The 26,221-nt window shown below is 61.4% G+C and overlaps 1 protein-coding gene across 1 annotated transcript; it reads right to left on the bottom strand.

The window, feature by feature from the left end:
* Positions 1 to 183: 183 nt before the first annotated feature.
* On the bottom strand, positions 184 to 25,059 carry LOC102568973 (complement C4). The gene is made up of 41 exons (XM_059715233.1): positions 24,916 to 25,059; positions 24,475 to 24,670; positions 23,873 to 24,059; positions 22,944 to 23,014; positions 22,557 to 22,645; positions 21,907 to 21,989; positions 21,531 to 21,627; positions 21,354 to 21,459; positions 20,626 to 20,749; positions 20,106 to 20,221; positions 19,646 to 19,822; positions 18,862 to 19,041; positions 18,425 to 18,607; positions 18,057 to 18,212; positions 15,656 to 15,782; positions 15,488 to 15,559; positions 14,087 to 14,293; positions 13,609 to 13,720; positions 13,445 to 13,515; positions 13,095 to 13,234; positions 12,765 to 12,965; positions 12,176 to 12,227; positions 11,863 to 11,952; positions 10,567 to 10,770; positions 9,841 to 9,916; positions 9,319 to 9,475; positions 7,627 to 7,767; positions 6,899 to 7,064; positions 6,004 to 6,191; positions 5,677 to 5,835; positions 5,520 to 5,579; positions 4,909 to 5,002; positions 4,356 to 4,518; positions 3,811 to 3,901; positions 3,585 to 3,659; positions 2,896 to 2,998; positions 2,656 to 2,745; positions 2,302 to 2,394; positions 1,551 to 1,634; positions 1,012 to 1,144; positions 184 to 494 (listed from the first exon to the last, which is right to left on the bottom strand). The coding sequence occupies exons 1-41, from the start codon at positions 24,978 to 24,980 to the stop codon at positions 353 to 355; spliced, it is 5,121 nt and encodes a 1,706-aa protein (XP_059571216.1). The 5' UTR covers positions 24,981 to 25,059; the 3' UTR covers positions 184 to 352.
* Positions 25,060 to 26,221: the final 1,162 nt, after the last annotated feature.

Below are 26,221 nucleotides of genomic sequence, written 5' to 3'. Positions count from 1 at the left end.
CCCAGTCACAGCCCCCACCCCGCGTGCGCGGCTGCCCCCCAGGCCCGGCGGGCTTGAGGCAGGGGTGGATGGGGCAGGCACAACCCCCCCCCCGCCCCATCGCAGCACCCCCACAGCTCCTGCCCCCTCGCGGCAGCCCCCGCGGGACCCGAGCGACCCCCCAGACCAAGCCAGGACAAGGGCTGGGGCAGGACCCGGGTTTATTATTGCACAGCGGGAGGGGCTGGGCCCGGCGCGAGCGGGGAGGGTGCAGCAGCCCCGGGCCAGGGGCACCGGTGGTCCCGATCCAGGCACCAGCAGGTCCTGATCCAATCCCGGCCGGGGGGTGCAGGCGAGCCCGGCCCTGCGGGGCTCAGACCTTGCAGCCGTTCTGGCCGTACGCCTCCTTGAAGGCGCGGAGCTGGGCGCAGAGGTTGCGATAGGCCGTGGCCTCGCAGCGCCGGTCGTCCGGCAGCTCCTCCACCCACGAGCCCTCCTCCAGCAGGTACCGCAGCCTGGGGGCAGGTCACAGGGGTCACGGGGGGCAGGACACGCTCAGCCCCGCACCCAGCACACCCCGCAGAGCCCCCCGCCGCGTCCCCTCCCTCAAGACCTCCAGGCATGCGGGCTGGGGAGGTTGCAGGGGTCACAGCAAGGCCACAGAGGGGCTACGGGGGGCATAAGACCCGCAGCCCACCCTGCCAAGACCCCCCGACCGCTCCGGCCCCGCAGAGAGAAGTCACGAGGGTCGCCCTTGGGACACTCTGCCTCCACAAAACCCCCTTGCTAAGTGCCCCCTACGCTCCCAGGTGCCCCCCCAAACATCCCACGGTTTGGGGAGGGTAATGGGGTCACGGAAGGAGCACGGTGGTCACGGCATCACAAAGGGGTCGCACCGGGATCAAGGGAGCTGCGGAGGTCTCAGTGGGGTCACAGGGGTGATGGGAGGTCCCCGAGGTGCAGGAGTCCCTCAGTATACCCCACCAAGCCTCCCACCTCACCAAAGTCCTCAGCCCTGCCCCCCGCACTCACTGGCCCTGGGCGTCACGGGTCTCCCCATCCTGCCCCATAAGCAGGTAGCGGCGCCCAGGCGCCAGGCGCAGGCGGCAGGAGGCACGGACCAGGAACCAGCGGCTCTGGCCCACCTGCACTCCCACGTCACCGGCTGTGAGGGAAGGGGGCATCAGACAGGGGCAGGGGAACCCCCTTGCCCCCCCCTCAGTCACCCCAACCCCCTTGCCCCCCCCTCAGTCACCCCAACCCCCTTGCCCCCCCTCAGTCACCCCAACCCCCTTGCCCCCCCTCAGTCACCCCAACCCCCTTGCCCCCCCCCAGTCACCCCAACCCCCTTGCCCCCCCCCTCAAGTTTGTAGTCACAGCCCCCTGGGACTCCCCACCCCTTATGGGGCCACTCTCCCCCCCCTCTCGCCCCCAGCGTCTACAGGCCCCCCAAACTCCTGGGGTCACCCCACTGCTGCCGCCACCCCTGCAGAGTCCCCACCCTAGAGATCCCACGGAGTCAACCCTCCCAGCCCCCTACCCTGGAGTCCCCCCCATTGCCCCACACTCACTGAACTGCAGCGGCTCCAGCACCTTCGTCACATAGGCCCGGAAGCCACTCTGGTCTTCCTCCCTCAGCACCTGCACCTCATACCCTGGGGGGGAAGAGGGGGGGGGGGCAGGGGTCAAGGTCAGGGATCGGGACTAGGACTACCCCACTGGCTTAGGCAGGAGTTAGTGGGGGAGGGGGGGGGGCTTCTGGGAATTGGAGAAGGGCGCAAAAAGATGTTGGGTGGGGGGAGAGGTAAGTAGGGGGTACAGGATGGGGGAGGAGAGATGGGGGGTCCTCAGGGAGCCATAAATATACAGCTCTGAAGGAACTGCCATTGTTCCCTTCCCCACTTGCCCCAGCCACATGCAGCTGCCACCGCCTGCCTATCAGGGCTGATCCAGCCTCTCCTGAAATGCAGGAGAGTGGAAGGGGCTGGATCATGGGGCAAGGAGCATACTTGGGTGTGATCGGGGGGGGGGGTGCAGCTGGGGGTGTCAGGGTGTATGGAGGAGTCGGGGACCCCTGGAGTGGAACCAGCAGGCATAAAACCACTACAGTGTCAGTAAAAAAAATATGTCTGGCAGTAAAAAAAGCAATGTCTTAAATTGTTGACCTTGGGGGTGGGAGGGGCACGGAGACCATGGGGAGAGGGTCTCTAGGACATCCCTGGTGTGTGCATGTGTGGGGGTGGGGCAGGTATTGGAGGTCAAGGGTTCCCTCCAGGCCTCCCCCCACTCCCCTCCCGGCACCCCTCAGGGGTCCAATCTCACCGTACTGCACCCGGGGGCTGTAGCAGGCAAACTCAGTGCGTTCAGCCTCTGTCACTTTGTCATCCAACGTTCGCTTCTTCCGGGAGCAGGCACCTGGTAGGGAGAGGGAGAAAGGGATCAGGACACCTGGGTTCTCTGCCCACTCCAGGAGGAGTTAGGGCTCATGGGGTTGGAGTAGAGGGGGTCAGGCTGCCTGGGTTCTCTCCCCTCTGTGGGAGGGAAATGAGGGTTGGAGAGTTACCGCAGGGAGCCCAGACACCTGGGTTCTCTCCCTGTTGTGAGAGGGGAATGGGGACTGGGGTGATTAGAACAGGAAAGGGGGTACAGAGAGCCCAGACACTTGGGTCTCCTCACCTTCGGCACACTGGCAGACATCATTGGAGCAGAGGGCTGAGATGAACTTGCTCCTACTGGGGGCGTTGTAGAACACGCTGCACTGCCGGCCTGGGGGCAAGAAGTGGGGGGATGGGCTGGTCTCTGGGGCAGCTCCTCTTCCATCCAGCTTCCCCTGACCCCTCCACCCCCCCACTACCCAAGCTCTCCCAGACCCCATCTGCCTGTCCCCCTTCACCCTTGCCCCACTGCAGCCCCCACCTGGCTCATAGAAGTCATAGAGGGTGGCAGCCGCAGGCTGGAGCATCCCCACAGGCACCGTCTGCTGTGCCCGGAACCCCACGCAGTCTCGGACCTCGGGCACCTGGAAGTAGAGGGGTGAACACAGGGTTGGGGGGAGAGCCTCATGACTGACATGGAGGCCCCCAGAGCACATGCCCACTACCAAAGAACCCAGATGTAAAGGGATGCTCCCACCTACTGCCAAAGGACCCAGGTGTTTAGGGAAGCCCACACCTATTGGCAGAGGTCCTAGGCATCTGGAGATGCCCATGCTCTTACTGGCAGAAGACCCAAATGTGTCTGGAAAGCCCACAATGACTGCCAGAGGCCCTAGGCATCCAGGGTGCATGCGAACACTATGTTTATCTCATGCTTAAGGCGCTAATTCTGCGATACATTGTGGCATGTTCAAGCCATTACCCCTGGAAAACAAGCCACTGAAATGGGGATCCAGCCTCAAAAACGTTAGTTGTGAAACAAGGGAAAGGTCTGCAGCTCCTTCATATCACACTTTAGGTGGGAGCAAGGCATGCTACAGCCAGACAGACACCACCCCCAAGATGCTCCTATGCCCATTCTGCCCCCCAAACCCTCCCCCATACCCCTGGAGCTCCCCAACGCCTTTACCCCTCCACAACTCTAACCACAGTTGCCCTTCCCCTGCTCACCGTCTCAAAGTAGAGAAGGAGCCGCTGCCCCTGCACCTCGTAGTGGCTGATGTAGCGGTCAACCAGGTCTTTCAGCTGTGGGGATGGACAGATATACAGATGACTCGTGGAAGAACAGACATGCCTGTTCTTCTCCCCCATGAGGAGAGGAGGTAGGGGTCCCCCCCGGGGGCTGATCAGAAGTGCAGTGGGTGGGAGGGGACAGGGAAGGATCAGGGCCCCTGACCTTGTCCAGATCAGCCGTGTGGGGCTGGAAGCCACTGAGCAGGGTGATGTCAGCGATGGCCATGCCTGAGATCGGGGCCCCTGGCTTCCTCCTGCAATGTGGGGTGGAGAGGCAGAGTGAGAACATGGCAGGAAGTCCTGCCCCCCCCACCCCCAAGGAAGCTACAGGAAGTCCAACCTCCTCCCCAATAGACTAAAGAAGTAACAAGAAGTCCCCTTTCACCCCAGCACAGGCCATGGAAGGAATAAGGGGACTGTGGCTGGGAGCTGCATCTGCCAATGGGGTGAGATAGTAGCTAGAAGACCCATCCCCAGAGCACGTGCACAACAGGAAATACCGCTCCCCAGCAGAAGTCCTGTGTTCGAAAGAGGCAGGCAGAAGGAAGTCCCACCCCCTGAGGCAGTGTAAAACAGGAAGTCCCACCTCTGGAGCACATGCAAAGCAAGAAGTCCCGCCTCGAAGAGAGAAAAGGAAGTCCCACCCCTAGGCACAGAGCTGGGGCAGGAATTCCCCACCACCACAACCACCAAGTAGAGGGTCCTCACTGGATGCATATCGTGTAGTGAACCTCCTTCTCCCTTTGACTGCGGTCAGCTGCGTCTCTCCGGCGCCGGCGCCGGGCATCAAACCAGTGGATAGCGTGGAGGGGGGCATCAGCTGCTGGGGCTTCATCCCCATAGTCATAGTTATACTCATAGTCCCCCATATCTGTTGAGGGGGGGAGAGATACCGTGACATCAGCCAACTGCCCTCCAAAAAACCCTGGAAGAGCCTTGCCCCTTAAAGGCATGGTTGAAACAAAATGATGTCATAGCAGCAGGGATGGGGTGGAGCCTACCACAGCTTGCAAAACCCCACCTTCCCAGAAAGGCAGCTGGGAAATGGGACAGACAAAAAGGTACTCATTTCCCTTTAAAAGATGTGTCATAACATCACAGGGGGTGGGGCCATTCTCAAAGCCCCTCCCACCTCGGTTTTCAAAAGGGGGGCAATCCTGATGACATCACTAAGCTAAGCACCCCGCCCCAGCCTTGAGGTTCTTAAGGAGGCAGGGCCCTGGTGGCATGACACAGTATTGGTGGGCTGGCAAGGGCGCACCTTCGTAGTCGATGGCACCGGTCACGGTGACGTCCAGCTCCAGGCTCTGGCACGACGTGTTCCGCAGGTCCAGGACGCTGTACTGCTTTAGCACCTGCGGTGGGAGCAGGGGAAGAGAGCACATGTCTGGGGCCCCCAGGTCCCCTCCAATCTACCCCATCATGCCCCACCCCTGTCCCAGAATGAGGAGAGAACCCAGGCATCCAGGCTCCCACGCTCCTCTGCTTTCACCCCCCTCCCCACCCCACCCCACTCCCCTCCTAGACAAGTCAAATGTCCAGGTCCCTAGGTCCCCTCCCACCCCCACCCCTACTCTTCTCCAATGGCACCCAAGAGTCCAGGCCTTCTCAGCCCCCCAACCCGCACTCCCCTCCCAACGTGTGGAGGGAACCCAGGTGTCCAGGCTCTTAACCCCCTGCTCCCATCCCCCACACCCACACTCCCCTCCCAAAGAACCCAGGCATCCAGGCTCTCAGACCCTCCCCCCCCCACCACCACCACCACCCTCCAGTTCCCCTCCCCTTGCAGAGAGCACAGGCATCTGGGTCCCCCTCAACCCCCCGGCAGCCCCCAGCCCTCCCAGAGAACTCAGGCATCTGGGCGGGACTCACGGTCAGGCTGCCTTTGCCTTTGCCTTCCACCTTCACATGGATGTTGGATCCGAGGGGGAACTGGGGGGAGGGAGAGGGTGCCAAACTGAGGCATGGACTCCTTAGCCCTCAGCCCATGGGGGGGGGTCCTTGGGGGCCCCGCTCCAGCTCCACTAACCTTCAGCTCCTCCTGGATGTGGTTCTGGGTGCGGTCAAGCAGGATCCTCTTGCCACCACTGCGGCCGGGGGTGGAGACAGTGACGTCCAGGGCATTGTCCTCTTGCTTGTAGGTGCTGATCCAGTACTGGGACAGGGCGTCCAGTGCCACCACTGTGTCCTGCAGGTGATCAGCTGGTGCTGGGACCCAGATATCCGGGCTCCCAGCCCCCACTCCCCTCCCAGAGAACCCAGGCATCCAGACTCCCAGCTCCCACCCTGGTCCAATGCAAACAGACCCCTCTCCCCCCCACACCCTGCAGAGGCAACATCAGCATCCAAGCGGCACCTGAGTAGACTTGAAGCCACCACCATAGTTCCTCTGCTCCGTGAGCCAGCGGGTGACCTTCGGGGCAATCGTCAGGTCATTCTGCAGCAGCAGATGCAGCAGTGCATAAGCCGTGGCCTCCACTGTCACCGCTGTGGCCGAGATCCCCTGGGCCTCACCCTGTGCTGCCCAAAACATCTGTGTCCCGTCTGTGGGAACCAAAGGAAGCCCCCACCAGAGCCCAGTCAGATGCAGTACCCCCTAAGGCCACTAGGGGGCTCTCGAGGGGCTGTAGTACCCCCTGGGACCACTAGGGGGTTCTCCAGGGCCTTCAATATCCCCCTGGAACCACTAGGGGGCTTTCCTGGGCCTGCAACACCTTCCAGCACCACTAGGGACCCTCCCAGGAGCTGTTGCTCTACCATATTGCCCCATATACAATGTGCCTTGATCTTGAAAACACAAATTAAGTTTTGGGGGAGCAGTCTTCCCCTGCGGTAGGCAGTGGCGAGAGTCTCCACTCCCCCTCACATCTCACGTGGCCTTGACCATAGCTTTGGCCCTGGAAGGGGTAGGAAGCACTGCTTACTGTACTTCCCCACATATAAGGCACAGGCCAGTTTCCACCCATTGGGGTTTTTGGGGGGTTGGAGGGAGACACATGTTCTATATGAGGAAATATGGAAGTATAGCGTCCTTCCATCTGCTAGAGCTCTGCTCCCAACCCCAGCCAAGGAGTGGGAATGGCGAGTACTGTATTTCCTCATATATAACATGCAGACCAATTTCCCACCACTAGGTTTGGGGGCGGGGAGAGATGCACGTTCTATACAAAGAAATACGGGACTGTGGGGAACAGTCAGCACCTGGACCTCCGCCCCCACACCCAGCCCAGGGGGGCCAGGGACTCACACACCCTGGGAGGTGGTGACAAGGGCGCGGAGGCGGGCACTGGCAGCAGCAATGGCATCGCGGTCACTGGAGGCCAGCGAGAGGGCGTAGGCTGTGATGGCAGCTGGGTAGGGGCTCAGCCCTTCTCCCGCCCCTGCCAGGTAGCGGCAGGCCAGGGCCAGGCTGTCCCGCTGTGGTGGGGGAGGGGCAGTGAGATGGACAAAGGGATGGAGCCTGCCCCCAGTCACTCCCCTCCCACCCAGGCCTGGCTGTTGCCACATTTCCCTACCCCATCCAGGCCCCAGCCTACAACTGCCCCCCCCCACCCCCACCCCTTCTTACATGTCCTCCTCCATCCCCACTGGCCACTTCCCCCACCTGGTCCTGCCCCCTTCCCCAGTCCCACCCCCAGCTCCATCCCCTCTCCCCCTTTCTCTATACCCCACCCCATAACTGCCCATGACCCAAGTCCCACCCCTCCCTCCAGCCCCTGACTCAGCTCCATCCCTTCCATGAGGCCCCATTACATAGCTCCACCCCTCAGCCTAGCTTCACCCCCTCAGGGCAGCCCCTCCCCTAGCCTCACCCCCTCCCACCCTTCCCTCTGCCCCTCCCAGAGGCCCTTGTCCTCACCCCTCTCTTAACTGTCCATGATGCCGTCCCCTCCCCCCACCCAACACCACCCCTCTCGTAACCCCCTAAGTATCCCCCCACTCTATCTCCACTGCCCCTAGTGACTCTTCCCATCCATACCACTTGGCGCAGCTCTGCCAGCCGCGCAGCCTCTAGCTCGTCGCTGGACTCCTGGGCTGCGTACAGCACCAGTGCCTGCCGCAGGGCCACTGCCACAAAGGCTGTGAGTGACACCACGGCCTGCGGCCCCACAACACCACCCTGTGGGGGAAGGGGAGGTCAGTGCCTGTGGAGGTGTGGGCAGAGCTGTCCATACCCTCCTTGGAGCACATGATGCACCAAGGAGAGTGGGGGGTGATGCCCAGATCATGAGACATGCAAGGGGAGGTTGTGTGCATGGAGGACACAGAAGGAGGGAGAAGGACAAGGAGCAGGGTGTGCATGGGGCTCCATGTGCTGCAGGTATGCAAGACAGCCATAAGCATGAAAGGCCATGCAGCTGTAGTGAGCGCAAGGCATACGAGGCAGCTATGCACATGTGAGGCACTGGAAGAGTGCAAGAGTCAGTGACTCAAGGGGCCAAGGGGACATGAGGCACCTCCAAGTGTGCAAACATGCAAGAGCAAGCATGCACGGTGACCACGCATTCACGAGGGCAGGAGTGCCCAGGAGCCATAAGCATGAGAAGCAGCCATAAGTGTGCAAGGTACCCCCAAATGCAAGAGGGTGAGCAGGCAACATTGCTGCCAGTGGGTAGGGGAGAGGCCAGATCCTTGCAAGCTACTGTATATCCTCATATACCACACACCCCCAAAAGAACAGTGCACCTTGCTTTGGAAAGGCAGAAAGAAGTGTGGGAGGGAAAGATCCTTCATTGGAAATCTCAGCCAGGGCAGGATTTTTGCAGGGAAAACACCAGCAGCTGCCCATAAATTTAGGGACAGTCAATGAAACTCCAAACTAAAAATGCCCCTCCGTAAAGTCCACGCATCAGTTTGAGCTGCCTGTAAGAGCCAGCAAGGTTTCTCCTAGCTGGAAGCTGGACAGCCAGAGCTTTGCAGAGGCATAACCAGAGAAGAGCAGCCTGGCACAGCACCTCTCAGAAAGCCTCCTCTCAAGGTTTGGAAATCCCTCCCCACACTCCCCAGCCATTTGCTGCTGCTGCTTCCCTTCCTGTAACAACACTGAGTTGTGGGTAGGTCTTCTTGGGTCTCCATGCTGGACTGAGGGAAATGGGACTGGCTCGAGGAGACAGCATGGTATGAGGCAAGGAGGCAACTCCTGTGGTGGGAACCATGAGGACGGAAAACTCTTACTGCAGTCACACAGGGCTGCCAACCCAGATGATTATTTTTTTACTGTCAGTAAAAAAGTTGGTCAGTAAAAAATTCTCTGTCAGTCCAAAAGTTTGTCAGTACAAAACATGTCAGTAAAAAAAATTCTATAAAAAAGTTTATCTGTGAAAAACATCAGAAAAAAATGCTAGTAGAGAATTCTGCTACAAAAGAAATGAAGAAGTTTGCCAGTAAAATCTGTCTGCAAATAAAGTTTATCACTAAAAAAATTTGCCAGTGACAAAACTGTCAGTAAAAAAGAGGCCAAAAATTATCAGTAAAGACATTGGCTGCTCTGTTAACCCCACAGCTGCAGGCCGCCATGAGTGCTGCCGCATGAGCCAAGCTGCCCAGCCCCAATTTCAAGAAGCCCATGTTTGGGGGGGGTGGGAAAGGAAGTTGTGGTAGGTGGGGAAATACAGTAGGCGTGCATGTGGAAGGGAGGAGGCAGGGGTGGGAAGTGGCAGAGAGGCCTCACCTGCATCTCACGGTGGATGATGGGCTGGGGGTCATTGAAGGAACCGTCAGGCTGCTGGTGCCGCAGGAGCCAGCGCACAGAGCCACGCAGCCCAACCTCATCCACGGGCTGGTACTGCCGGCTCAGCGCCAGCACCCGCACCACAAATGCTGTCAGCCTAGTGGGGGAGAAGGGAGCAGAGTGTTGGGAGGGTGGGGTTAGCCAGGGCCCCGGCCCTAGCCTTCCCACACCCCACCCTCCTTCCCCTTGTGGCCTCTGCCCGACATCCTTAGACCCCTGCTGTGTCCCCTCTGGCCCTGTGGGCTCCCCCCAACAAACCCAGGAAGCCAGGCTCCCAGCCCCTCTCTCCTCTAAACCACCAGACCCCACTGCCCTCCCAGATCCCACCCAACTTCCCTGCCCTCCCAAACAGAACCCAGGTATCCTATATCCCAGACCCCGCTGCTTCCCTATCTAACCAGATCCCACTCCCCTCCCAGAGCTGAGAGAAAACCCAGTTGTCCAGGCTCCCAACCCCCTCACCAGGTGCTGCTAGGCCGGGTCAACCAGGCCCCATAGGACCCATCCTCTTTCCGGAAGGTCAAGATCCGCTCGTAGCCTGGGAGACAGAGAGGGAAGGTCTGAGTAGAGCACAAACCCCACAATATAGTCCCCACCCCCACCTACCATAGCCCCTCATATCCTAGGAGTGCTGTGAGGCATAAACATGGGGTTTGTGTCAGTGGTTGTGCAAAGGCACACATGTGCAAGTTAGATGCATGTGCAAGCCCCAGGCATGCATGTCCCAACCGCATGTGAGTGGAAGCCCCAGGCACACGTATGCAAAGCTGCATGTGTGTGCAAGCCCCAGGCTTGCATGTGCTAGTCATATGTGTGTGGAATCCCCAGGCCCATGTATGCAAGCCACATGTATGTGCAAATGCCAGACTTGCATGTGCAAGCTGCACATGTGGGGAAGCCCCAGACATATGTGCAAGCTGCCCATATGTGCAATCCACCCATATGTGCAAGCCTCAGGCACACGTGCAATTAGTTGTGCATGCCACGTGGGCACACCTGTGCACACATGGTGTCCCTGGCAGTGGCAGCAGGGATACCTGGGCAGGCACATGAGTGTGCAAAGCCAATGTGCAAGAGATGCCACCCCAGGCAACACCCCCTGGTCCACCTCCCTACCCCTCTTTCCCTCCACCCACCTTCCACCCCTATGCCCCTCTGCCCCATGGCCTCTCCCCCACCCACGCTGACCAGTGCGCAGGTTCTGGAGACCCTCCTCTTTGCGGTCGGGTGAAAGCTGGTCCCACTGCTCTGTCTCATCCAGGTAGCGCATGGCATAGAGCCCCGGTGCCATGAAGAACATGGTCTGCTCCGCACAGCCGTGTGGTACCCGCAGCAGCCGCGACAGCCCCTCAGGTGACAGCGCACTCTCCAGCACGTCCCCTGCCTCATCCGCTGCAACAGGGATGGGGTGGGGAGGTCACAGACCATCCAGGCCACGGACCAGAAGAGCTACAGCCACACACATAGACTGGCTGAACCATGGACAGACACATAAACCAGCCAGGCCACAGAGAGACATATGGACCTGCCAGGCCATAGACAAATGGACTAACAGAGCCACAGACAGCCACGCAGACCAGCCAAACCACAGATAGATACGCAGACCAACAGACAGACATGCAGACTGGCCAAGGCACAGACGAACACATACAGGCCACAGACATACAGACCAGATGGGCCGTGGACAGAAGCACAGACCTTCCAAGCCAAAAACAGATGGACCAGTAGAGCCACAAATGGATATACAGACCAGCAGACAGACACACAGACTGGCCTGGCCATCGATAGACACATGGATGGACAGGGCCACGGATGAACACATGGACCTGCCAGGTAACGGGAACATGGACCAGCAGAGCCACAGACAAACATGAACCAACAGACAGACACAAGAACATGGTTAAGCCAGGCCATGGGCAGAAACACAAACCAACAGACACATATGGACTAAGTGAGCCATGGACAGACACACAGACCAGCTGAACCACAGACAGATACACAGACCAGCACGCACAGACTAACAGACAGTCAGAGACTGGCTGAGCTACAGAGAGACACATGGACCAAGTGGACCATGAGCAGATACACACAGACTAGTCGAGCCATGGACAGACACACGAACTAGCAGGACCATGGATGGACACACAGACCAGCTGAGTCACAGACAGGTGCGTGGACTTGCTGAACCACAGACCGACACACAGACCAGCACGCTGGCACATGGAGTGGCCGAGCCACAGACAGACATGCAGACAGACGGGGCCACCAAACAGGCCAGTCAGGTTGTGGACAGTCACACAAACCTGCCAGACCACAGACAGACACGTGGCCCAGCAAAGGGACAGAAGGACCAGCCAAGGCATAGACAGACACCTGGCCCAGCCAACCCACAGATGGATGCCTAGGCCACAGGTGGACTCACAGACCAGCCAGGCCAGACACATGGACAGATACAACCATGGACAGACGCATGCATGGTCCTACCTGTGACACGGACGCTCATCTTGAAGTCCCCGTCGGGCAGCACGTTGGATGGCACTTGCCCCGGGATCTCCAGGGAGCGTAAGTGCCCATCTAGGGGGAGCCATGATGGGGGTGGGGGTCAGAGACCAGACCAGGCTCCCCACCGCCCCTCACCTAATAGACCCACCCCCTGAGCCCTCTAGGCCCCTGCCCCCATCCAACCTCCCCATCCCACCCTGCCCCACCTCAGGTGTCCTTGAAAGGACCCCTCAAGCTGGGCAGCACCCCCATAGGCCCTGCCCAAACACCACACCCCCAGGGGGGCATCTCCCACCAGCAGAGTCCAGTGAGTAGGTCATCTCCTCCAAGCAGGGGGCCCCTTCTCTCTGCAGGAGAGGGGAGGAGGAGAGGATCAGGGCTGACGTAGGGAGAAGAACCAGAACAAAGGGAAGTCATAGGCCAGAGTGGGGGAAGGGGGGCAAGGAGTCGGGGTGGAAGCAGAGGGAGGGGTGCCAGGGAGCAGGAAGTGGTCAGGGGGCAGGATCAAGGGTCAGGGGAAGCTTAGGGATCAGGGAAGGGACAGGCATCAATGCAGGTTCAGAAGTGGTCAGAATGGCATCAGGGGCCACGAAGAAGTCAAGATGGGGTCGGGGAGTCAATAAGAGGTCAGGGATTCAGGCAGAGCCAGGGCTTAGGAAGAGGTCCGAGATCAAGAGAAGCTTAGGGATCAGAGTAGGGTCAGGAAGAGGTCAGGGATTACTTTAGTCAGAGGTCAGGGTGGGGTCACAAAGAGCTTAGGGATCAAGGTAGGGTCAAGGGTCAGGAAAAATGGGGGAATCAGAGGTCACAGGGTCAGGAAGAGATCACGGTGGAGTCGAGGTGAGGAGGAAGAGGTCAGGGCAGGGTCAGTGGTCAGGACCCACCTCAACATGGAGGGTGCGGGTGATGCTGTCACCAACACCAAACTGCCCGCGGGCACTGACAGTGATGGGGATGTCAGCTGCCCCCAAGGGCACCAGGGAAAAGGGCACAGCCAGCGCCCCCTGGCCCGGCACCTGCACCTGCTGCTGCCCGCCCCCTGAAGGTGCACAAATACCCTCTTCCAGTTCCAGCTGCACTCGCACCTGCAAGGGGCAGGAGACAGGGGTCAGGCACAATCCTGGTACACCCCCCACATCACATGGGGAAGGGGGGGCCTGTGGACCAGGCTGGAGGGGTCCAGTGGGGGACTCAAGGGGGCAGGAGGGTCTCACATCAAGGGGCTCAGGCCCATGGTTGTAGAGCACAGGTGTGATCTGCAGCTGCTCGAAGCGCCGCACACTGTAGGGCAGCCGCAGTGAGACATGGAAGTCCTGGGTCACCGGGACACGCAGTGGGGACGAGACGCACAGTCCTGGGCAGGGGGACGGGTGTGAGAATGGGGGACCAAGAGGGCAGGAGGCTGTAGGTCAGGAGTGAGGGGCACCAGCAAGGCCAGGAGGGGAGCAGAGAGCTGCAGCTTCAGAGTGAGGGGCACCATCAGAGCTGGGTGGGGCAGAGGTCTGCGGGTCAGGAGTGAAGGACACCAGCAGGGCTGAGCAGGGCAGGAGTGAAGGGCACTCACCGGTGCGGGGCGACATGCTGACAGCCTGGATCTCCCACGTGGTGATGGAGTCGGGCACCAGGAAGCTCTGCCTAGGGGCACAGACAGGAGTGGGGGAAGGGTCAGGGTGGAGCAAGGGGCAGGGGAGGGGCCAAGGGGACACAGGGAGGGGGCAGGCCTCTGACCGGCTGGTGCCCTCCACAGTGAGGGTCTTCCAGAGCCAGCTCTCAGGGAAGACGCTCCGTGGCTGAAGAAAGTCATCGTCGAAGAACTCATTCTCGTCCTCCATGGCTTGGGCTGGGGTAGGGGAGCGGGGAGGGAGAGTCAGAGAGAAGGACCCCCCCTCAAATATGGGTTACACCCTTGTCACCTCTTACCTAAACCCCACCCCCCATTCCCCTCCCAGAGAACCCAGGCATCCAGGCTCCCAGACCCCCTGCTCCCACCCCACAGGGTAGGGATTGAACCCAACATCCGGGCTCCCAGCCCTTCTCCTCACACCCGAGCTCCCAGAACTCCTCCCTGGGGTCAGAACCCAAGCATCCGGGCTGCCCTTCCTAGGGGCACAGATTCAAGCATCCAGGCTTCTCCCCGAGGTGTGAACCCAGGCGTCCAGGCCTCCTCATCCCATTTTCCAGGACCCAGGCATCTGGGGGATCATACCACGGGCCAGCCCAGGGGGACGGCGGCGCCAATTCTGGCGCCGGAGGTTGGTGGCAAAGGTGCAGCAGTCAAGGAAGGCTCTGCGGCAGCGGGTGGCAGAGCTGGGGATACGGGCAGCCCGGTCCTCGCACGAGCGCCGCATGGGTACTGCTGTCAGCCCATCCCGGCAACACCGCTGCAGCCGCTCATCACCCTGGTAACGCCCAGCTGGAGGGAAGGGGGGCAGTGTTAGAGCTGGTGGGGTGGACAGACAGACAAGATGGTGGGTAGGCACGTGGATGGGTGGGTTTGGATATGGATACAACAATGGACCAATGAACAGATGTGTTGATAGATGGCTGTCCTTCAGGAGGAATGGACAGATGGAAAAACAGAGAAAAAGATGGGTGGTTGGCTGTACTCGGGCATGGATGGACACATGCCAGGACGGACAAGAAGACTGACACACAGCTGTGCTTGAGAAAGATGGATGGAAGGATGGACAAAGGAAGGGATGGACGGTTGGCTGTCCCTGGGTATGGATGGGAGGGAGGGAGGGAGGGACAGGTGGGTAGGTGAAGGAGTGACCAGCTGGACAGACAGCTGTGCTTGGGCACTGGATAGATAGAAGGATGGACAGAGAAAGCAGTGAGTGGTTGGCTGTATGTGTGCATAGAAGGATGGATGTAGGGAATGACAGATGAAAGGAAGGAAAGATGGATTAAAGTACAGAAAGATGACTGAGTGGGTGGATAGACAGCTGTGCTTGAGGATGGATGGATGGATGAATGAGTACATGGACAGATGGCTATCTTGGGAAGAGATAGATGAAGGAAGGGATAGGTAGCTAGCTGTACTTGGGCATGGATGGATGGATGGATGGATGGATGGATGGATGGATGGATGGATGGATGGATGGATGGGGTACATGGACGGACAGATGGATAGATGGCTGTGCTTAGGGAAGCAATGGATAGAAGAATGGATGGAAAAAGGAATGGGTGTCTGGCTGTGCCTGAGCATAGCTGGACAGATAGTTAGAGATGGAGAAAAGGAGAGATGGTTGGATGGGCGGACAGCTGTGCTTGGGGATGAATGGATGGATGCCCAGATGGATGGCTGTGCTTGGGAACGGATGGAGGGGGCACATGAAGATAGATAGGTGGGCGGATGGATGGACAGACTGATGGCTAGCTGGCTAAACAGAATAAGGCAGGGGGTGTCTGAAGGGTTGAGAATTTGGATGGATGGACAAACAGATGGACAAATGGTTGTGCTGGGGGACAGATGGAAGGACACATGGACAGAGGAAGGCATGGGTGAGTGGCTGTGCATGGGGATGGAGAGAGGATGGACAGATATTCAAGTGCAGGGACAGACAGGTGGACAGACCTCAAGTCCCCTCCTCTCCCCAGCACTCACCCTTCTCCTGCAGCTTCCTCTGGAATTCGAGTGAGCGCTTCTTCCGGGGGGCATCCATGCTGCACCCATGACCTGGGAACAAAGGTCATCATGGAGTCACAAAGTGTTCCCCAGCTGCCTTGGTCTGCTCCAGGGGACCCCCTTCTCTACTCCCCAGCCCAATCTCACCCGTCCGGATGGTGCTGTGCAGGTCCCCAGCACGCAGGGCCAGGCCAGCATCTGTGAAGACCCCCAGGGTGTTGGCCCCACCCCCTGGCGAGCAGCCCAGGTCATGGCCATTCAGAGCCTCAAACACCTGAACCAGGGGCAGGGGGGTGGATGGAGAGATGGATGGAGTAGAGGTGGGAGTGTTGAGAGGTTGAGTGGATGGAGAAAAGGATGGATAGATGTAGTGTCAGACAAGATGGATGGATGAAAGGATGCAGCGTTTGAGGGAATGCAGGGAAGAAAAAGAAAAAATGGATAAACAGACAAGTGGGAATAGTTGCAGGGTTGAGTGGATGTATGGATAGATGGATGGACAAAAAGATGGAGGTATGGAGTAGTTGAGTGGATGGACAGGTGGACAGATGGATGTTAGTATTTGAAAGGATGGATGGAGTCAAAGAAGAATGACAGAACATTTGATGGGATAGACAAAGAAGTAGATGGATGGACATACAGGAAGATGGTAGTGGTGATAGGTTGAATGGATGGATGAACAGACAGAGGAGGGATTGAGTGAACGAATGGATAAATACAAAAAAAGAAGGAACATTTGAGGGATTGGTTGGAGGAATGGAGTCAGACAGAGTTTGAGAGAAAGAATGGAAAAAAAGAAGGATGAACAGACATGTAGGAGTGTTTGAGGGGTTGAAAGAATGCATGGACAGATGAACAGATAGATGGACAGAATATTTGAGGGGATGGGCAGAGGAGTGGGTGCATGGAGGCATGAAGAGACGGACAGGGGAGCATTTGATGGGGGTGGGGAGATGGGATGGAGGAGGGATGGATGGAGAGGGGGCAGGGACACAAAAGATGACATTATCATCTCCTCCAAGCTTCCCTCAACCCTAAAACCCAAATCTCCCCCCAGGACATGGGATGGGGCCTTCCATTCAGAAGCTTCAACCCCATGACCCCCTCGAGGTCAAACCCAAGGGGTCACAGGTCACATCCTGACCCTAGGAAGTAGCCATGGGTTGGATGGCTCTTGGGCACTGCATACCACCACCCACCAGTCAGAGCTAGGAGATCAAATCAAACTCCACTCATAAAGAGTCACCCATCCTGGGTCAAACAGTGGGTCATGGGTCACAGTTAGGGATGCACCACTAGAGATTTTGGGGGGTGATTCTGATATCCAATTTTTAAGGAGTCATATCGGCCAATACCGATCCGATTTCCAAAATAGTGTGGAGATCTGTCTCCAGCTGGCAAGTCCGTTGTGGTGAAAGGGGAGCGGGGAGGGAAGGGGTGTTGGGGGGGGGGCAGATCTAACCCCCACCCCACGGTGAAGGAAGGGGTAGGAGCAGGGGAAGGGGCAGGCGCTGCCCAGCTGGGGTCGGGCGGGCACAGAACGGAGCTGCGGCTTGTTGGCAGGGGTGGCTCCCACCACTTCTTGCAACCTGGGAGGGCATAGGTGGGGGGGGCGATGTGCCCCCAGATCTCGGCGGGGTGGAGCAGGCGGGCTGCAGATGCGGGCTGGAGCCATGGCTGCTCCAGGCTCTTATCGCCGGGGGCTGGGCTTGGAGCGGGAGCTATGAAAAGGGTTGTATCCACCCCAGATTTCGCCATAGCTCCCTCCCAGCCCTGCCGCCGCTGCATACCTGGCGCATCCCTGGCTCTTCCTGGCTCAACCCCTGCTTCCCCCCACATGCAGGGTAGAGCCGGGGCTGTGCTAGAAGCACAGCGGCCGCAGCGCTGGGAGGGAGCTACGGTGAAACCTGGGGTGGCTGCCCCTCCCCAAGCCCTGGTGAGAAGAGCCTGGCACATCCCTGGCTCCAGCCCACAGCTGCATCCCTCCCACCCCACCCCACCCCACATAGATCTGGGGGCACACCCCCCCACCCCGTGCCCTCCAGGGTGCAAGCAGTAGCGGTGGGAGGTGTCCCCCCCAAAACCACGGCTGTCCTGTGCCCACCCCATCCCAGCTGGGCAGTGCCTGCCCCTCCCCCTGCCCCCTCCTTCACTGTGAGGGGTGTTGATCTGCCCCACCTACACACCCCTTCCCTCCCCTTCCACCACAATGGACTTACCAGCTGGAGGCAGCTTTCCACACTGCCGGGCTGTGCTCCTGGCTGCCTGAGTGCTGCACTGTGGCTGCGCGCACACATGGCATTTATCCACCAAATTATCAACCGCATCAGGCCGATTTCTGATACAGCCAATTTGCTTTATATCAGTACCGACCCAATATTGGATCGATGTACCAGTGCACGTCTAATAATGGCCAATGGCTAGCCAACCCTTAACCCCAACAGATGGGTCACACATTGAGGTCAGCAATCAGAAGTCAAAGCTAAAGCTGGACAGCATCCACACCCCCTCAGGAGTCAAAGGTTGAGGTTACAGGGGGTGGTGGTACCTTTGCAGATGTGAGGCGGTTGCGGCTGTTCAAGATATAGACAGCCGAGTCGACAGCCACCAGGGAAACTGAGGCACGGGTGTCAGTGGAGATGGAGAGGGCCAGGGTCTCATGGGGCCGCAGTGCCTCACTCTGGGATGCCACACCAAGCTCCAGCTGGGGCAGGGGAGACAGGGAGGTCAAGGGGGTGCCCCCCACCTCATGGCACCCCCCACCCCAGCCCCCCCACCAGGTCCACCCAACCCCAAGCCCCACAGCCATCCCCATGCCACCCTGGCCCCATAGCCCACCCCTCACCCTGCCAGGCCAGCCTAGCCCACTATCAACCTCCCCAGCCCATCCCAGGGGCCCCCACCCCTAGCCAGTACCTTGCCCTCACAGGAGTCCTCCACATCGATCCAGACGGCATTGGCCACCACCTGCCCATTCAGGTGGTAGTAGGCCACGAGGCGGAAGGCCGGGACTAGTGCGTGGGTGATGGGCACTGAGATGACTGTGGAGTAGCTGCGGGTCACCCAGTGGGCCGAGACGATAGCCCCACGGCTGACAATCTGCCGGGGGCAAGGAGCCAAGCTGGGAAGCGTGGGGGGCAGCAGGAGGTGTCCAGCCCCCTTCAGCACCCCTAGAGAGTGCTGAGCTGGACCAATATTGACCTCCTCGCCCCAAACCCTGAGCACTTGCTGATGCAATCTCCTGTCATCACAGATGGGGCTTCAGGGGCTCTAGGGCGACCCAGCAAAGAGCACCCAACCAGATGCAGCCCCTCCCCTGCCCCCTGGGAGCTTCAAGGGGGTGCCAAACTCACCAGGTAGTAGAAGTGGGAGGGGGCAACAGGGCTGATGTCCTTGAGCACCACGGATACTGTGGTGCCAGGCCGAGCAGGGCGGTCACGGGGGGCCTGGATGAGCAGGAAGCCCCTGGCCTGTGCTTCCGTTACCTTGGCCCGCAGTGAGGTTACAGCTGGGTGGATGGTGCCTGCTTGCACCTGTGGGGGGCCAGGGTCAAGGGGCTCCAGGGACCCCTGCAAGGAGCCTGCAACCCACCTCAGCCCCACCCCCTGTCACCTTCAAGGCCCGCCCATGTTCTCCTCCCAGTCCCACCCCCATTCACCTCCTGCCCCACCCCACCCCACCCAGCCCTGCCTCCATACAGCCTCTAACCACACCCACACTCCTGGATCCGACTCCTTTTACCCCCTAGCTCCACCCACACTTCCAGCCCTGCCTCCATTCACCCCAAAGCCCCATCCCTTCTCCACTTAACTCCACACCATTTACCACCTAGTCCCACCACTTTTCAGCCCCCACCCCCATTCATTGCAAGCCCCACCCCTACTCTAGGCTCCACCCCATTCATTCCCTAGCCCTGCCTGCACTTCCAGCTCCACCTCCATTCCACCCCCACTCCAGGCCCCGCCCCACTCACTCTAGCCCCACCCCCAGTCGGCCCTGCCCTCATTCACCCCCTAGCCTCACCTGCATTCAACCCCTAACCTGACCCACAATCCAGGCCCCACCCACATTCATATCCCAGCTCGACCCCCAAGCCCCACCCACATTCACCTAGCCCCAGGCCCCACCCCCACTGACCGTGACAGTGAGGGCGGTGGCACGGGCCGGCAGGTTGAGCTGGTGAAGCACAACCCCCTGCTCATTGGCCACCAGCTCCTGGGGTAGTGGGGGTGGGGATGCGTCCCCCATGACCTCGGCTGTGATCCGCACGGGGACCCGGGGGGCCGGGGAGCCGTCAGCCTGCGTCACACGGGCCTAGAAGGGTGGAGGAGGTCAGGGGGGAGTCCTGAGTCACGGCCCTCCCCACTGTGCATCAACACACACGCAGGACCCTGGAGCTCCAAGACACGCACGCACATGAACCCCGGGCATCCAGGACATACACATGCACACTCACAGGACCTAAGCATCCAGGCCACACTCACAGGTGTCCAAGCCACCCACACACACACACATATACATACACAGGCACGCGCACACACACAGACACGTGCGTGCACACACACACTCAGAACCCAGGCATCCAGGCTGCACACACCAGCACAGGGAAGGGGGCACCAGGCACGAAGTGGCGCTCCGTCCCTGATAGGTCCACAGTCCATGGGGACGTCACAAACCGCACTGAGTTCAGCTCTGCCTCCTCCATCTCCCCACCTGCCAGGACCCAGGATCAGGATCAGGCCCAGCACAGATTGGAGCCAGACCCTGGCCCCTGCCCATACCACCCAAAATTGGGTCCCCTTGGAGGGTGCAGCCCCTTCCCCACTCTGCCAAGATTGGGCCCCTCCAGGATCAGGGTCCCCCTTAAAGGTTCCAGTTCTCTCCCCCCAACCCTCCCCGCTTCAGGATCAGAACCCCCTTAAAGGTCCATCCTTCTCCCCCTAGCCCCACCCCCCAAGAATTGCCCCCCCCCCAGGTGGTCCACCCCCCTCCTCCTATCCCCACTTCCCCCAGAATCAGTCCCCTCCAGGATCCGGGTCCCCCAGGAGGCTCCAGTCCCCTCCCCACCCTCTCAGGATCAGACCCCCACCCCACTCCCTGATTGGGACCCCACTCACTGGCTGTCTCAATGACGGTGGCAGCAATGTAGAGGCGAGTCCCCACCAGGTCCCGCAGGGGGCGCCCCACCTTCTCCACCAGCAGGGCACGCCGCAGCATCACACTCGCCTCCCCTTCTGTCACCTGGAGGCAGGGCCAGAGAGGGCAGGGCCAACAATGACATACAGGCCCTTTCCAGCACCTGGGGGTGGGGTCACGGGAGCTGGAAGGCTCCGCCCCCTCCAGCATCTGGAGGCAGGGTCAAGGGAGATCTACAAGCCCTGCCCCCTCTGACACCTGAGAGCAGGTCAATGGGTGGCCAATGGGGGTCCCAGGGAGGGTCTGGAGGGTTATAGGGGGAGTCCCAGGGAGGTAGCAGGGTGATGGGGGACCGGGACAGGCTTGGGGAGAGGTTAGGGGTCTTGGGGCGGGCTGAGGGCCCTGTGGGGGGTCCCCAGAGAAGATGGGGGCCCCAGAGGGGAGGAGGGAACTCCTGAGAGGCCTTGGGGGCTACCAGGGGGATCCAGAGAAGGTGGCAGGGGATATGGGGGGTTCCTGTGGGGAAGTGGGGGCTCTCAAGGGTTCAGGAGGAAGAAGGAGGTACCGGGGATCCCTGGGGGTTCAATGGGGGTTGAAGAGGATCCTGGAGACATCATGGGGTGTCCCAGGGGCTGTGGTAAGTCTATGGGGGGGTTGGGGGGGTCCAGGGGGTCATGCGAGTCCAGGGGGGTCCTGTGGGGGTTCTCACCGTGACCTGCTGCTCCAGCCCCCGTATGAAGACGTGGCCACCAGTGCCGTCGCTGATGCCAAAGCGCAGGAAGGCAGCGCCCGTCACCCCCTTCCCATAGGTGAACCTGGGGGATCGAGCGGGGGGTCAGGCAGTTCCAAGTGGCTCCGGGGGGGCCGGGGAACAGGGGGGCCGTACCTGACGTGCAGGTTGATTTGTAGGTCACTGCCGCTGTCATCCGTCACCAGCAGGAAGCTGCGGTCAGGCACCAGGCGCACCTCGAAGTTGGGGAGCACTGGGGAGAGGGAGCAGGGTGTGGGGCCCAAATGTCTGGGTACCCACAGGCCTCTGCTCCCACCCCCTGCCCCCCTCCCCTCCCAGAGAACCCAGGCATCCTGGCTCTCAGCCCCCTTCTCCCACCCTTTGGGCCCAGAGCCCTCCCAGCCCCCTAGTGCTCTGACCACTAAACATCACTTCCCCAGAGAACCCAGGTGTCCGGGCTCCCAGCCCCCTGGCTCTAACCACTAGCCCTCACTCCCCAACCGCCCAGAGAACCCAGGGGTCTGGGACTCACCATACTTCATGACCTCAAACTCAGCACTGGTGTTGGACTCAAGGGCATCGGCGAACCGCGCTATGATGCGCCACGTGCCTGGGCTACAAGTTGTGGGAGGGCAAATTTGGGTGGGGACCCACGTGTCTGGGCTCCCAGAATTCCCTGCTCTCAGCCTACAGCCCCCCACTCCTCTCCCAGGCCTTGGGCTCCCAGCGCCCAACCCCCTCTAAGCCCCACTCCCTGTGCCTCTAGCTCCGCCTCCTTTCCCATTACCCAGCCCTGAGCTGCTAGCTCTGCCCCCTTTAACGTGCCCCACCCATCAGAAGCTCCGCCCCTTTCCCACTCCTTTCCATGCCCTGCCTCCTTCAGTAGCTCCGCCCTTTCCAATGTCCCACCCCACTCAGTCACCCACGCCCCTACCTCCACCTCTTTCCCATGCCTTGCCCCCTCAGTCAGTAGCCCCACCCCTTCCCAAGCCTCACCCCTCAGTCACCTGCCCTGCCCCCCAGGCCTCTTAGCCCCACCTTTTCCTGTGCCCCACTCCCTCTCACTAGCTCCGCCCCTTCTGCAAGCCCCGCCTCTCAGTCACCAGCCCTGCCCCCTGTGCCTGTAGCCCCAGGCCCTTTCCCATGCCCCACCCCAGTCACTAGCCCTGCCCCCCGGCTCACGGGGCGATGTCGGGGATGCTGAGCTGATCTGCAATGACCCAGTTGAAAGGGACTCGCTGCACCCGTCGCACCTGCAGCCCCTGGCTGTTCTGGGGGGCAAGGGGCAAAGGTCAGGGGTCAGCACCCCCCATCCTGCCCCCTCCCAAGGGCCTCAATCCTGGTCCCCTGGCAATAGCTTCCAGGGGCCTGATCCTGCCCCTAGAGCCCCAAACTTGCCCCCCGCCAAGCTCAAGGGGCACGATCCTGCCCCCACACCTAAGATCTGATCCTGGCTTGATCCCACCGCCCCAACCCCAAGGGGCCCCATCCTTCCCCCCCAGTTCACAGAGCCCCGATCCTATCCCCCCAGCTCCCAGGGACCCCAATCCTGCCGCCAACCCTACTCACCAGGACAGAAATGACAACCGGCTCATTTGTGGGCCGCAGCGACTGGTCCAGGGCGAAGACTCGGAAATGAACTGTGGGGGGAGGGGGGGGAAGGCAGGGTTGAACCTGGGTCTGGAGAGGCGCATGGGGACTGCGGAGAGCTTGTGGGGCATGGGCATCTCTGGAGGGCTGGGGGTGCAGAGCAGGTGGGGAATCTCTAGGGGCCATGAGCAGGTCTTGGGGGTTTCTAGGGGCTGTGTGGGAGAGGGTGGGGTGGGGGTCCTTGGGGGTGTCCCTGGGGAGGGTGAGAGGTCTCAGGGGTGTAGGGCTGGTGAGGGGCTGTGGGGGGTCTGTGGAGACTGAGTGGTGGTCAGGGGTGTTTGTGGGGGTCTTGGGGGGGGTATGGTGATCCCTGGGACTCTCTAGGCATCTTGGGGTGAAGGGCTGGCCAGGGGGTCTCGGGAGAGGGGGGTCTCACAGGGGTCTAAGGTGTGTAAGACTAGCTGGGGGCTGCAGGGCTGGCCAGGCATCTGTGAAGGTCTCTGTGGTTCCTGGGGGGCTTCTGAGGGTGGCCCTAGGAGGAGGGTGTCTCGGTGGGTCCTAAAGAAACAGAGGTGCAGGGCCAGATGGGGGGGCTGTGGGAGGTCTCAGAAGTCCAGGGGGGCTAGGGTGTTCCACAGAGTCGGTCTGATTTGGGGGCATATGGGTAGCAGAGGGGTCTCTGGGGGTCCTGGGGGTGCAAGATGAGCAGCAGGGGGGTCCAGGGGGGGTCCCACGAGTGTAGGGCTGCTGGGATCTCTAAGAGGTCCCTGGGGGGCTGGGGGTCCTGGGGTGCAGGGCATGCCGGGGGGTTGCTGGTGGGGTCTCAGTGAACCCACCCCCGGATTAGGACCCCTCCTCCTGTCCCCGCTCCCCCCCAGAATCAGTCCCCTCCAGGATCAGAGTCTCACCCCTCTGCCGCGGCGTGTAGATCGGTTTGTCGGTCTGCACCAGCAGCTGCCCGCGCCGCCCGCTCCAGCCGAGCCGCAGCGCCGCGGTGCCGGGCGGGGGCAGCTGCGGGCTCCGCGCCATCAGCAGCAGCGACCGGCCCCGGCGCTGCGACCCCAGCCCACAGAGCTGCGCCTGCTCGGGGGACACCTGCCGGGGGGGGGGGCAGCGCGGTGACGTCACGGGGATCCCCGGGGCGGGGCGACATCACAGGGATCCCCCCAGGGGGCGGGGCTGTCCCAGGGATCCTCCCCCCCGGAGTGCAAGCAGTTTAGTGACATCACCGAGAACTAATCTCAGGCAATAACAGGGGCGTCATGGGGTCCCAGGGTGGAGCTGACGCCAGCGACACCGGCGGGATCCCCAGGGGCGGGGCTAAACCAGACAGCAGCAGCCGCGCGAGCGGTGTCCAGGCCCTGTGGGCGGGGCCAAGAAATCCAGAGGGGCGGGGCTCCATGCAGGCGGCGTGGCCTATACCAGGGACCCGAAAGCCCGGGGCGGGCCGAGGCGCCCCCAGGGGCGGGGCTTAGCACTCCCGGGGGCGGAGCCCCAGCAGGGGCGGTACCTGGAGCACGAGGCGCTGCACGGAGCGGGCTCCCGGCCCCAGCGCGAAGGGCAGCTCGGCGGAGCAGGGCAGTCGCGTGTCCTTCTCGTTGAGCAGCTGCAGCGTCCCGGCCAGGCCGCCCGGCGCCCCCTCGGCCTGCAGCACCACGGCCGCCTCCGCGCCCAGCCGCACCGATGCCGGCCCCACCAGCACCAGCCTAAGGGCCGCCCCGTCAGTGCCAGCCCCGACCCGGCCCGCAGCCCCCAGCGCCGCCGGCGGGGGGCCTCACTGCCAGCCCGCAGCGCTCCCCCCAGCCCCTGCAGGTGCCCCCCACTCAGCCCCCCTCTCCTGCCAGTGCCCCCAACTCCCGTCTGTGTTAGGTGCTCCTCGCTCCCGGCTTGTAGCCCCATCCCAGCCCGCACCGCCGGTGCCCCGCACTGCCGCCCCGCAGCCCGGCGGCACCTGGGGGCCTGGAGGCTGGGGGCCACGAGGGCTCCCAGGCAGATCAGGCCCAGCAGGGGCCCCATGTTGCAGCCGCCTCGAGGGTGCGTCTCCTGCAGCCCGCGCTCCCCGCGGCTCTGGATGCTGCTGGCACAGACGGTCCGGGCTGGGGGGGCGGGGGCTATGAATCATTAACACGTCAAGGCCCTGGACTCATGCCAACCGGGGGGGGGGGGTTTCCCAGGGTCCCCAAACAGGGAAGTGGGGGGCAGGGCTGGTAGAGCCTGGGAGGGGGGAGCGAGGGGCACCGGCCAGGCTGGTGGGGGGCAGGGGGCTGCAGGTCGGGAGTGAGGGGCACTGGCAGGGCTGGGAGGGTACACAAACATGGGGGGGCAGGCCGGATCCCAGCCCCCCGCTGGGCCCTGCCCCCCACCCCCCGGGTTCCTAGAAGCCACATGACTGCGGGGAAATCACAGCGAGGAGCCCCTCCCCCAGACAGTGGGTCCAGCCGGGGAGAGGCACCAGGGGGCGGGGCTAGACCGCCAGGGACACGCCCCCTGCCCCTCCTCCAGCTTCCGCTCTCAAGTTAGACGGGGGAAGGCAGGGGCTGCGGGCGGGGTGAAGGACACCCTAAGGCTGGGAGCCTCGGTTCTCCCGCACTTCAGTCTGGCCCGTCATCCCACAGGGTTGGGGCTCCCCCCCATCTTCACCAGGCGCTGTGACATCATCCCCCCTGGCACATTGGAGCAGGTGGCATTGCCACCCTCTGGCATCATGCTCCTGCCCCTCACCCCCAGTGACATCATTCCGGCCACCACTGACCTCACGCCCGAGATAGGTGGGGAGGCCCCGCCCCATCGCCCTTAGATGCAGGACCCTCCTTGGCAGGGGAGAGGCCAACCTGGCTTAGGCCCCACCCTTTGCCCTTGACCAGCCAGCCCACTTTTCCATCCCCCCCACGGGCACTGCAGGAGCAGATCCAGCCAGGCCCCGCCCCTTCCCTCAGCCTCACCCCCAGGGCCCAGAAATGACCAACCGGGGCCCCCACTGCAGCACCCCCACGGCTTCTGCCTCCCTCACCCCCTTCCCAGCAGCCCCTCGAGGGGACCCCAGGGACCCTCAGACTAAGCCAGGACATGAGAGCTGGGGCAAGGACCTGAGTTTATTATCACATGGGGCGGCACAGGGCACAGGGCATAGCTCGAGCTGGGGCATCCGGTAGCCCGGATCTGGGGCATACTAGTGGTTCCAATCCAGGCACCGACTGGTCCCAAACCAGTCCCGATCCTGCGGGGCTCAGACCTGGCAGCCGTTTTAGCTGTAGGTG

Source organism: Alligator mississippiensis, chromosome 11 (genome assembly GCF_030867095.1).
Source record: "Alligator mississippiensis isolate rAllMis1 chromosome 11, rAllMis1, whole genome shotgun sequence".
Lineage (NCBI taxonomy): Eukaryota > Metazoa > Chordata > Crocodylia > Alligatoridae > Alligator > Alligator mississippiensis.
Note: the sequence above shows the minus strand (reverse complement) of the source record. Positions and strands in the feature narration are given on the sequence as shown.

Bases quoted from the DNA above. Each gene is read 5' to 3' on its own strand.
- LOC102568973 (XM_059715233.1), bottom strand. From the start codon at position 24,980: ATGGGGCCCCTGCTGGGCCTGATCTGCCTGGGAGCCCTCGTGGCCCCC. The intron at 9,476-9,840 runs GTGAGGGGGTTG...CTCCCCCACTAG, and splicing joins ACCCGGCCTAGCAGCACCTG to GCTGACAGCATTTGTGGTGC. The intron at 5,836-6,003 runs GTGCCGCTTGGA...GATCACCTGCAG, and splicing joins GTGGCTTCAAGTCTACTCAG to GACACAGTGGTGGCACTGGA.